Source organism: Gigantopelta aegis, chromosome 3, assembly GCF_016097555.1.
Source record: "Gigantopelta aegis isolate Gae_Host chromosome 3, Gae_host_genome, whole genome shotgun sequence".
Taxonomy (NCBI): Eukaryota; Metazoa; Mollusca; class Gastropoda; order Neomphalida; family Peltospiridae; genus Gigantopelta; species Gigantopelta aegis.
In genome coordinates, this window is record NC_054701.1 from 30214661 (window position 1) to 30227917 (window position 13257).

General features: G+C 39.6%; 2 protein-coding genes across 2 annotated transcripts; both read left to right on the plus strand.

Annotated features, from left to right (window-relative positions):
* Nucleotides 1-1362: 1362 nt before the first annotated feature.
* On the plus strand, nucleotides 1363-10261 carry LOC121368592 (multimerin-2-like). Its single transcript, XM_041493331.1, has 4 exons — nucleotides 1363-1492; nucleotides 2717-2949; nucleotides 4855-4966; nucleotides 7764-10261. The coding sequence occupies exons 1-4, from the start codon at nucleotides 1363-1365 to the stop codon at nucleotides 8177-8179; spliced, it is 891 nt and encodes a 296-aa protein (XP_041349265.1). The 3' UTR covers nucleotides 8180-10261.
* A 132-nt stretch (nucleotides 10262-10393) lies between these two features.
* On the plus strand, nucleotides 10394-12816 carry LOC121367861 (complement C1q-like protein 4). Its single transcript, XM_041492287.1, has 2 exons — nucleotides 10394-10804; nucleotides 12148-12816. The coding sequence occupies exons 1-2, from the start codon at nucleotides 10615-10617 to the stop codon at nucleotides 12585-12587; spliced, it is 630 nt and encodes a 209-aa protein (XP_041348221.1). The 5' UTR covers nucleotides 10394-10614; the 3' UTR covers nucleotides 12588-12816.
* The last annotated feature ends 441 nt before the right edge of the window (nucleotides 12817-13257 follow it).

Below are 13257 nucleotides of genomic sequence, written 5' to 3' on the forward strand. Positions count from 1 at the left end.
GATCTGGACAGATAGCTCCCCCCGTGGTACAGAGCTGACTTGACATCATAGCTGGACAGAGAGCTCCCCCGTGGTACAGAGCTGACTTGACATCATAGCTGGACAGATAGCTACCCCCGTGATACAGAGCTGATTTGACATCATAGCTGGACAGATAGCTCGCCCCCCCCCCCCGTGGTACAGAGCTGACTTGACATCATAGCTGGGCAGATAGCTCCCCCCACACCCCCACACCCCCAGTGGTACAGAGCTGACTTGACATCATAGCTGGGCAGATAGCTCTCCCTCCGTAGTACAGAGCTGACTTGACATCATAGCTGGGCAGATAGCTCTCCCCCGTGGTACAGAGCTGACTTGACTTCATAGCTGGATAGATAGCTCCCCCCCCCCCCCCCCCCCCCGCAGTACAGTGTCTGTCCTCCTGGTGTGGGCGACACTGTAGGATCCCTCCTGGCTACAGCTGTTGATGCTTGCCTTCGTCAGCCGGATCGTGGTTGTTTCTTCGGTGATGTAACGTCTGTACTTTAGGGAAATCCTCGTGACTGCTACGTCTCAGGATGAGTGGTGCACAGTGTGTGTGTGTGTGTGTGTGTGTGTGTGTGTGTGTGTGGTAGTGGTTGTGGTGGCGGTGGTGGTGGTGGTGGGGTGTCACCGGGTGCCTTGCTGTAACTGTTGGTAGAGGCAATCTCTCCAGAGGCGATGCAACCTTCCATTTCAGGACGTACGGATCGATACATTTACCGCCCATGGGGGACGGGAGTTCGTGTCGCCGCAGGAGGCGACATTCCAGAGCTAGCGTGCGGTTCTTTAATTTTATTAATGTTATCCGCAAGCAAGGCAGGCGCGGGTAGAGGTGATGTCGCAGATGGAACCGCCGCCAGCAGTTACACCACCGGGTTTAAACTCCCACCCACCCATTCACTTGCTACTCCTCGCATGTTAGAACGAGATATGATCAGCGTCGCAGACGCGTCCTCAGCCGGTGGTGGAGCCACCAGATTTGGTCCCAGCCCCCCTGCACGTGCCGCCATTGGCAATCGTTTCCTCCTGTGTCGTCTTTTCTTCCTTGGCTGTCCATAAACTAATATCATGGTGCCCTGTGTTCTCATGTGCCTAACACGAACTCAAGTTGTTCCTTTCCGAAGCTTCTCATCATAGCCCCACCTTTGAATATCCATGCTAGACGGTAATGCGATGCACTTAAACCAATCAGAATGCCGTCCCTTCGGTAATTACGTGGCGTTGAACGGACGTGTACTATTCGTTATCTATCCATCACACAACCGCTGTACTCAGTGCAGATAAAACTATTAAAATATAATGATGTTTTTCTTACGAAAATATGCTTTCCTTCTTTTCATTATGTGTGTGATTTCTCAACTACAACCGGGAGAGTTTGTTTTCTTGAAAGAACTGGAGGTCTTGAAATCCAAGCTTCAATTCCAGGAAACTAAATTCCAAGCTCTGGAAGCACAGCTGAAGGCAAAACAAGGTTTTATTATTTTACATCTTGTCAGTTTTGTGTGTGCGTGCGTGTATGCGTGCGTGCGTGCGTGCGTGCGTGCGTGAGTGGTTTTGTGTGTGTATATGTGTGTTAACACCAGTGGTTTGATGCTTTAATGCCGTTTGTGTCCTGTGTTTTTGTCCTTTCTTTGTGCCATTCGTTTCTGGAAAGTAATTTCGCTTTTGACTGAAAAGATATGCATGTCATTAGAGATCCCACTATTTTTAAGTCAGTAATAGTATATGATGTTTAATTATGGCGGTGTCAGTATGTAGGCCTATTCTTTTGATTAGGTATCTTTGTGGTGCTTGCGTCGCAGGATAGAACCACCTCGGGTAGCGAGTTTCCTCTGATGACTACGAGTCAGAATTACAAAATGTTTGACATCCAATAGCCCAATTTTTAGGTACCTCTGTTCATGTGTGTGCTGGTGTAACTGAACTGACTGAAAATATATTGTCTTTGATCCATGACGTGATTCGTAATATAGCTTCAAACTCTGCACAGAATTATAACCGATAGGTACTTTGGCAATCTTTCAAACCGAAAACCAATTTGTGTTCTACTATCATTTTTTGGCAATGTTGGTGTTCGCATATCCTAGTTTGCTCTCATGTGTATGATTTTATACTAGTGGATTTTATACTAGTAGACTTTATACTAGTCGATGGTAACAGAGAAGAATAGTTTTATTTAGAATAATATCTGGGATCAATTCACCGGCCTCGGTGGCGTAGTGGTTAGGCCATCGGTCTACAGGCTGGTAGGTACTGGGTTCGGATCCCAGTCGAGGCATGGGATTTTTAATCCAGATACCGACTCCAAACCCTGAATGAGTGCTCCGCAAGGCTCAATGGCAGGTGTAAACCACTTGCACCAACCAGTAATCCATAACTGGTTTAACAAAGGCCATGGTTTGTGCTATCCTGCCTGTGGGAAGCGCAAATAAAAGATCCCTTGCTGCTAATCGGAAAGAGTAGCCCATGTAGTGGCGACAGCGGGTTTCCTCTCAAAATTTTCCAGATCGCACACCCCTGGTTAGTTTCACGGCGGGCTTTAAAAATGATCCGCTTCCGATGAAATACAGCAATGGTCAGATCGTTATCTTCGACGACGTTTACCTCAACGACGGCAACGCATACATGCCACACTCGGGAATGTTTAGCGCCCCAGTTTCAGGACTATATTTCTTCACTATAAATATTTATTCAGATTCTTCAACTGCAGCAGAATTTAGACTATTTAAAGACGGCAGTGCAATAGCCTGGTTGGTTTCTACGACTCGTGATGGAACAGGAAGCATACAAACAGTGACACACCTTCACAAAGACCAAGATGTCTGGGTTGTAAAGAGTTATGGTGGCAGTACAATTCGTGGTAACCAGCTGTCTACTTTCAGTGGCTTTCTTCTCAGAACCGATGACAACTTCCATGCGCAATTACTGGTAAAGTAGATTGTCAACAGCAACATATTTTTCATTATCAAGTGATCGTGCCATTCTCTATTATAAAATAAAACATAAATTTTCATCCCCGCCCGTCCCCGAGTTTTAGTGTGTGTGTGTGTGTGTGTGTGTGTGTGTGTGTGTGTGTGTGTGTGTGTGTGTGTGTGTGTGTGTGTGTGTGTGTGTGTTTTGGTTTGTTTTCGGTAGGCCTATTTCCAATGTTCTGAAAATATAAAATAAAAAATAAAATTTCACCCCCACAAGAATTCTGAAGAAACAAAATTGGATACAAATCTAGCATTTAATTTATTGGCCTTAGATATAATTATATCAAATCATTGTCACCGAGTCATTAGCGTAACCAGGATTTAATTTGGTGGCCTTAGATATAATTATATCAAATCATTGTCACCGAGTCATTAGCGTAACCAGGATTTAATTTGGTGGCCTTAGATATAATTATATCAAATCGTTGTCACCGAGTCATTAGCGTAACCAGGATTTAATATGGTGGCGGGAACTCACACTGTCTACGGGGGTTGGGGGGGGGGGGGGGGGGGGGGAGATGACGGATCGGAGGCATACGTATCGAAGTTCCATCAACAGAGAAAAATATAATAGTGAAACCTTAGAAACAATAAACAGAACTTACAAATCAAACAATTAGAAAGAAACATTTATATAGAAGAACATAAACTCTAACAGATTAATACTTTCAGAATTAATTAAAACGTTTCTGAAAGGTCCTCTATTAAGTCATCCATGGCCACATCCAAGGGACGTTAGAACAGTCTATATCACTCTGGCCGTTCTACGGCGGAATATGAGGATAATACAAAACTAATGATATATACATATGTGATATGATGGTTTACATCTCCCAAACGGCCTTAACGAGAACATAATGGAATATAAACTAATGATATATACATATGTGATATGATGGTTTACATCTCCCAAACGACCTTAACGAGAACGTAATGGAATATAAACTAATGATATATACATATGTGATATGATGGTTTACATCTCCCAAACGACCTTAACGAGAACATAATGGAATATAAACAAATGATATATACATATGTGATATGATGGTTTACATCTCCCAAACGGCCTTAACGAGAACGTAATGGAATATAAACTAATGATATATACATATGTGATATGATGGTTTACATCTCCCAAACGACCTTAACGAGAACATAATGGAATATAAACTAATGATATATACATATGTGATATGATGGTTTACATCTCCCAAACGGCCTTAACGAGAACATAATGGAATATAAACTAATGATATATACATATGTGATATGATGGTTTACATCTCCCAAACGGCCTTAACGAGAACATAATGGAATATAAACTAATGATATATACATATGTGATATGATGGTTTACATCTCCCAAACGACCTTAACGAGAACATAATGGAATATAAAATCAGACTTTAAACTTTTTAGACCTTCATTCAAATTGTTTGTCAAAATTGCTTTTCTATATTATTGTATAATGTGATCCTCTCTTCTTTCTCGCATTTAGTTTTGGATTTATCCTTCTAAAATACACCAAATTATTTATATTTTTGGCTATTATTATTATTATTATTATTATTATTATTATTTATTCTATTATGTTTTTCACTAATTGCTATTCCAAATTTCCAACTTACCCTCCTCTTCTGTTCCGAGCCCAGCCACTGGAGAAGTCAGAGATTGTGCCCGGAAGAGACGTGCCTTAACTTTAATTGGATATAGGCACGATCTAATCAAAGTTCTTTATTGTATTAGGTTTTACAACTGATCAACATTATAACAATGGATATATATGTCTGAGTCAGGTTTGGTCAAACAGATTGTGATAATGTTTCCATTACAATGTATGGTTTTCCTCTTTCAGTTGCAGTCTGATGGGTTTGCCTCCAAGGAAGAACTGGAGGTCTTAAAATCCAGAATTCAATCCCAGGAAACCAAAATTCAGTCATTGGAAGCGCAGTCGAAAACTCAACAAGGTTTTATTATTTATATTTTATATTTAACAGATGACTACTATATAGATATTATAGAGTATTAAACGAATGCATGCGCAAGGCTTTTCAAGGCTGTCGAAAATTAAAACGATCTCCAACAATTAGCCTGCCACCTCTAATATGGTAATGGACATTATCAGCCGACTTGGTTTGTTACTGTAAATAATTCTGTAAACCTTTTGACTAAGTAGACTTTCCCATCTAAAATGACAGAACTGACCAATTACTTAGTCACAAAGAAAAGAAAATTATCACTTGGATATTGTGGGTGGTTGTTCTTGCTCCAACGTACCAATAGGCCTAATGATATGCATTTGTTTCTTTAAATGTTTTTAGAGAGAAAAATACTATAACCCCATTTCGTTCTGTTAATGCAAACTGAAATATATTTAGTTAAATAATTTATTATATACTGACACACAATAAAAACTCAAAAACAACTTTTCATTGCAAATAACGACAAACTATTAATGAATTGATGGATAAAGTAATATGACATAAATGACTGGTATTCATGAGATACATTCACATTGAAACATGACCAGATATCATCAGTAATCGAGTTGCATTCGTAATCGAAAAGTTCAACACCCACCCCCCCCCCCCCCCCCCCCCCCCCCCCCCCCCCCCCCATATCAAGGTCAGTATCTGGTGTGTCCACCATTGGCCCGTGAGCATGCGTGAAGACGACAGGGAAAGGATTGGCACAAACATCTCAAATAAGCCACAGGAATGTTCCTCACTCCTCCTGCAACGCCTGTGCAAGCTCAGCGACGTTACGCGGTGGTGGCTGGCGGTGACGTACACGACGTCCTAACTCATCCCACATGTGTTCAATTGGGTTCAAATCCGATGAAACGGCGGGCCAGTTCATAACGGTGATACCGGCTTGTTGCAGGAATGCCTGGGTAATTATTGCAGTATGTGGACGGGCATTGTCTTGTTGAAACAGAAGGGGACCTCCTGGTCTTCGGTGACGGTGCAAAAGTGGCTGGAGAACTGGTCTTAGAATAACGTCAACATAACGCTGGGCTGTAAGGGCATCGTGGACAATGATGAGATCACTCCTAAAATCACAGTTGATTGCCCCCCATACCATCAGATAACCGCCGCCAAACCGATCACGTTCCCTCACACATCCGTCAGCGTACCGTTCTTGGAGTCTTCTGTACACACGTGCTCTTCCATCGGCAAAGGAGACAGAAAAACGGGACTCATCTGAGAAAACAATGCTCCGGTAAAAGGCTGGTGGATGATTACCATTCTGGAGAGCAAACTGTAGTCTCGCAGCACGATGTCGCGGTGTCATGATGTTACCGTTGTACGGGCGTCTGCATCTGAGTCCAGCTGTTCTGAGTCGACGGATGGCCTTCGTCGGATGGATATGCCTTCCATGACGTCCTATCGTGTTGCTTGCTGTCATCGTCGCAGTTCTGAACCGGTCACGGAGGTGGTGTCGTCGAATCTGTCGATCTTGGCGTGGGGTTGTAACGGGACGTTGACCAGGTCGAGGTCGATCAAAGACACTCCCGGTCTGTTGATGACGTTCAACAAGTCGTCCAATAGTTGATGGATGGATGGATGGTCCTAGCAACTTGGCTTTGCGAAGTCCCCCTTTGAACCATGCCCAAAGCTCGCTCCCTTTGTTCTTCTCTGAGTCGTGACATTCTTAATGTGACGAGGAATATGACACCGTTACGTGACTTTTATGTGTCCACATACTGGCATTTCACGTGCATTGCATGCAGCATGATTGAGCATGTAGTGAACGCATTTCACACCATTTTGTGTGTTTCTGCTATTGTATGTGTAACGAGAACAAAACCAGGATTAAAACCCAGACAAAAGTACCAATCAATGGCTTCCTTTCATAAATTGTTATTTTAAGTCCAATAAATATATTTTTCATTAATCACAACAAAATATTGAAAAATATCTGTTTTGCGTTTTCATTGTGTGTCAGTATAATTTATATTATTAAGTCATTTATGTTGTTTTACAAGTCAGGTTGATCAAAGGAAAGTGCCTTGTCGTAATTACTGCGTTTGTTTACACTGTGTATACAGGAATTGTTAGAAGCTGACGTCACTTCCTCCCATGCTAGAATACCGGACGCGACGAAACAGAAACAAAATGGCTGCCCCCACTTACCAGTAATAATCATTGGTTTTTTTTATTAATTCTAAAATTAGAGGGTTTTTTTTTCATTTCTTAAATTGTCAGTGTGTGTTGATGGTCCGGGTATGCATCTTTTCAGCACACCGGCGTCGGTGGCGTCGTGGTAGGCCATCGGTCTACAGGCTGGTAGGTACTGGGTTCGGATCCCAGTCGAGGCATGGGCTTTTTAATGCAGATACCGACTCCAAACCCTGAGTGAGTGCTCCGCAAGGCTCAATGGGTATATGTAAACCACTTGCACCGACCAGTGATCCATAACTGGTTCAACAAAGGCCATGGTTTGAGCTATCCTGCCTGTGGCAAGCGCAAATAAAAGATCCCTTGCTGCTAATCGGAAGAGTAGCCCATGTAGTGGCGACAGCGGGTTTCCTCTCAAAATCTGTGTGGTCCTTAACCATATGTCTGACGCCATATAACCGTAAAATAATGTGCTAAGTGCGTCGTTAAATAAAACATTTCTTTCTTTCTTTCTTTTCAGCATACAAGGCTCATATTTGACTTGTCCTCACCAAATTATTAAATAATACTAGTTAACTTAAATTTCACATGTATTTTCGAGTGTGGCTGATCATGTAATAATACTAATTCCATATTTTTTCAGATAGCAAAGCACTGATTAGTTTCAGAGCAGGATTTTCATACAAACCGGTTCAAATAAAATTCAGCAATGGTCAAACCGTGATCTTCGATGACGTCTACCTCAACGACGGTTACGCATACAATTCACGATCAGGAAGATTTCACGCACCAATGTCTGGACTATATTTGTTTACCCTGGATGTCTTCCCAACTTCTTCAGAAATGGAGTTTAAATTAGTTAAAGACGGCAAAGCAGTAGCGTGGCTGGTTTCTAAAAATTCTGGAGGAAGAGCAATCATCGAAACAGCGATACACCTACATAAAGACCAAGAGGTGTGGATTGTGAAGACCTCTGGTGGCAACGCCTTGCGTGACAGCCAGTTGTCAACGTTCAGTGGCGTTCTTCTTTCAGCCGACCAAGTCAGTCCTCTTGCGTGACAGCCAGTTGTCAACGTTCAGTGGCGTTCTTCTTTCAGCCGACCAAGTCCGCCCTCTTGCGTCATGAATGCTGGGATAAATTTTGTAATAGACGTTCAAGTTATTGTTCATGACATTTTACTGTCTTACTGTGTTTTTAAGTTATCTATTACATTTAACTGTCACACCGTATTTTCACGTTATTATGCATTACATTTTACAATCTTACCGTATTTCCCAGTTTTTATCTATTACATTTTTCAGTCTTACCGTATTTCCCAGTTTTTATGTATTACATTTTTTACAGTCTTACCGTATTTTGAAGTTATTATCATTTGTATTTTATGCTCTTACTATATTTTCATGTTATTATCCATTACATTTTTCAGTCTTACTGTATTTTCAAGTTATTATTTATTATATTTTACTGTCGTACCGTATTCACAAGTTATTATCCATAACATTTTTCAGTCTTGCCGTATTTTCAAGTTATTATCCATTACATTTCACAGTCTTACTCTATTTTAAAATTATTATCCATTACATTTTACTCTCTGTATTTTTATGTTATTATCCATTACATTTTACTCTCTGTATTTTCAAGTTATTATCCATTACATTTTACTCTCTGTATTTTCAAGTTATTATCCTTTACATTTTACTCTCTGTATTTTCAAGTTATTATCCTTTACATTTTACTCTCTGTATTTTCACGTTATTATCCATTACATTTTACTCTCTGTATTTTCAAGTTATTATCCTTTACATTTTACTCTCTGTATTTTCAAGTTATTATCCTTTACATTTTACTCTCTGTATTTTCAAGTTATTATCCATTACATTTTACTCTCTGTATTTTCAAGTTATTATCCTTTACATTTTACTCTCTGTATTTTCAAGTTATTATCCATTACATTTTACTCTCTGTATTTTCAAGTTATTATCCTTTACATTTTACTCTCTGTATTTTCAAGTTATTATCCTTTACATTTTACTCTCTGTATTTTCAAGTTATTATCCTTTACATTTTACTATCTGTATTTTCAAGTTATTATCCATTACATTTTACTCTCTTTCTGTATTTTCAAGTTATTATCCATTACATTTTACTCTCTGTATTTTTATGTTATTATCCATTACATATTACTCTCTGTATATTCAAGTTATTATCCATTACATTTTACTCTTTTTCTGTATTTTCATGTTATTATCCATTATATTTTACATTACATGTATCGGTATTGCCACCAAATAACAACCCCAAATGATAGTAAACAGTTTACATTCATTTGTTTTAATTTGAGTGGGATTTAGCTCAGTAGTGTTGTTTCACGCATTTCCATATAGTGCTCCACGACTGGTATATCAAAGGTGAGCTGTCCTATGAGCTGTGAGAAAGTGAATATATAAGACCCGCTGTTACTAATCGGTAAGAGTAGTATAGGCAGCATATAAGACTCCATCATATGTGGTCATGTGGGATAGAAAAAATACATTCTCGGTAGTGAAAATTTTGACCTGGGACGAGGCTTACGGAGTCCCATGGTCGAAATGTTCACCACCGAGGGTGTACTTTTTCTATCCCACATGACCGCATATGATGGAGTCTTTTTTTCTTACATAGCTTTCTTTCATGGGATAGCTCTGTCCTTCATACCTGAGGATGAGACAAAAAGGTTTCTTCTTTCACTAGATCAAGTGTACAAAAGTCAACCACCTAACAGCCCCAATTAATATACTGAAAAGCACAATAAACGTGAAGATGTTAATATACGTGATGCAGTTTATTCGATAAGGGGCCGTCCATAATTAAGTACAGTTTTGACCACCCCCTCCCCCCCTAAAAGTTTACATCCCCAAATGAAAAATGTTGATCGACATTTTTCATTTTCAAAACAAGTGTACGCTGGGCCCTTAACCCCCTCCCCACATCCCGCGTACGGTTTGTACGCTCGTGAAAATGTTGAAAATTATTGACGGTCCCTAAACGGACTGCTGCAATGAGCCTAAAATGTTCGCAACATATTGGTGATTTAAAAAGATACAAAACCTAAGGGGCTTCAAACTGAATAAATTTAAAGAAATTAAAGAAAAATAAATTAATAAATGCGTTTCTTTTGTTGTTCGGTATAATTATGTGCTGGGTTTTGTCATGAAACAAAACTTTCATCTCCGTTCTTGTTTTACGTTCCTCAAACCCTCCACAACGAAAGTATAGACATATTCCACAAAAATCAAAGCAGCAAAGCCGTTAGTATATTATTATCTAGGGTCGGGTCTCTATAGTATGTAAACAGTATAAACTGTTATCTCGATTGTACCTAGCTTGACCTTGACCTTGAGGAATAAAGATAAGGATCCATGTCCAGCTGTTGTTTGAAAGAATTGTAAATTGGCAGACGAGATCTTCGTGGTTAACATATTGGGTCTTGGTGCGGACATTATAAGCAAGGCTAATGGCGTCTTCCATCCTGTTTTGGGTTTTCAGTTTTTTCACAATGAGTATGGTATGTCCGGCCTCTGGAGACTTTGCCACGAAACAGGATCTGGAGGTCCTGAAATACAGAATTCAATCACTGGAAACCAGTAAACACGACCTAGAAATCAAAGTGCAGTCACTGGAAGCACAGCTGAAAACAAAAGAAGGTTTGGTTATTTATGGTTATGAGATTTTATACCATACCAACATGGGGATTTCTACATTTACTTCACTGTCCCTAGTTGCCGACTTTCATTTGGAGCTGTTACAATGTGTTCGTTATGTTGGCATTCGTCGTGGTGGTTTTGCATGGATGTCTCTCTTCGTAGCTCTCCACACTGTTTTATGGATGCTTTCAGAATTTGTGCAACATCCGTATTTCATTTATTTGCATTTGTTTGACATCCAGTAGCCGATATAGTTTTCATCTGGGGGTGTCGTTAAGCTTTAATTAAGCGTTAATTAATCATTCATTTCTTCATTACTTCCTTCTTTCATTCATTCCATTCCATTCATTTATTTCGGTACTATACCGAATTAAATGAATGAATAGGTGAATGAATGAATCAATCAATTTAAGAATTAATTAATAATTGATTGAATGAATGAATGAATGAATAGGTGAATGAATGAATGAATCAATTTAAGAATTAATTAATAATTGATTGAATGAATGAATGAATAGGTGAATGAATGAATCAATCAATTTAAGAATTAATTAATAATTGATTGAATGAATGAATGGCCGAATGTGTATCATTATTTTCATGTGCGATTAGTTTGACTGTCTCAAAAACGAAAAACGTAGCAATAGTTGATATAGTACAATATATGTATAAAAAAAACCCAGTAAAGGCCTGTTAAAGGAGCAGTCTCAAAGTTGCATAATGACCAAAAATATCTATTCTAATTTTTTACAATTGTACAAATTCTACTTTGAATTGTATGTCTACAAAAAATTACATAAAACTTTTTTCCCTTTTTTTTTTTTCGTGAATTTTATGCTTTTTGCCTAAGATTCTTAAGGAAACCACTGTTTACGGCTATTGGCAATGCGTTACAATTTTGATATTCCCGAGTTAATTAAGCAAAATTTATATATGGGATTGTTTTATTTGTAGATGCGTGTAAAAATTGTGATATATGAGATTTACAACTTCAAGAATGTAACTTTAACATGATTATTTATTTGTTCGTTTTTGTGGGGCGGGGGCGGTCTAGATCTAGGCCAGTCGATAGAGCAATAGCCTGAGGTGCTTGCGTAGTAAATCGAACCGCCAATTATCTGATTGGGTTTTTCCATCCCAACCCGTGCCCCGCGACTGGTATATCACAGACCATGGTATGTCCTGTCCAGTCTGTGGGAAAGTGCATATAAAAAATCCCTTGCTACTAATGGAAAAATGTAGCGGGTTTTCTTTAAGACTTCGTGTCAAAAATTACCAAATGTGCTCTAGTGGTGTCGTTAAACAAAAACAAACTTAACTTTTGTTCCTTTCGTACTTTTCAGACCGAACACCCCTGATTGCTTTCAGGGCGGGATTTGCGCAGGATCCGGTTCCGGTAAAATTCCACAACGGTCAGATTATAATCTTCGATAAAGTTTACCGTAACGATGGCAACTCATACAACGAACACTCCGGAATGTTTCACGCACCAGTTTCTGGACTATATTCATTTACTCTGCAAATTTTCCCAAATGCGTCAGGCATTTTTTTCGAAATGGTTAAAGATGGTAAATTAATAACAGTCTTACTCGTCAAAGGAGGAGAAACGGGAAGCGCACAAACAGTAATGTATCTCAAATCAGGCCAGGAAGTTTGGGTTGTGGATATTTTCGGTACTAATGACTCAATACGTGGACACGAGTTGTCAATGTTCAGCGGTTTTCTTATTAGAGCCAGCAACAATCCCCACATTACGAACGGAGGGTCATCCGTGGTGGGTTAGAACAGGGCCCGTGACTTTAAAAGTGTAGAGACAAGACTCACATTTTTAATGACGTCTCATGCATGCAATTGGTATGCATGGTGTTGTCATGACATTAAAGTATCAGACTCTGTCAGAGTCTTGAATCTAGACTAAATGGCCAGAACTGCTAATATTTCTAATATTTCAAGTCTTCAATGCTGTCATATATTATAACCTATTGCAGAAGGTCTAATAAAATAACATTTGCAATGGATACTGACTTGTAATTGTATCATTTGCATCTGGTTTTTGTAGTAGGATGTAGCTTAGTTGTATAAAGATCGCTTGAGATGCGATGAGTCGTAAGATCGAATACCCTCGGCGGACTCGGTTTTTTTTTAGCGTTCCTCACGTCTAGTATGTCACAAAAGCGGTCATGTGCATATGACAAGACCCATTTCCACAGCAACCTGTGTGACAGCAGCGAATTTCCCCTCACTTCAAACCACAAGTCGCAGTAACCGTACGTTAAACACCAAATAACCGAATGTATCCCTTTCCCCTCACTTTAAACCACGAGTAGCAGTAACCGTACGTTAAACACCAAATAACCGAATGTATCCCTTTCCCCTCACTTTAAACCACGAGTCGCAGTAACCGTACCTTAAACACCAAATAACCGAATGTATCCCTTTCCCCTCACTTTAAA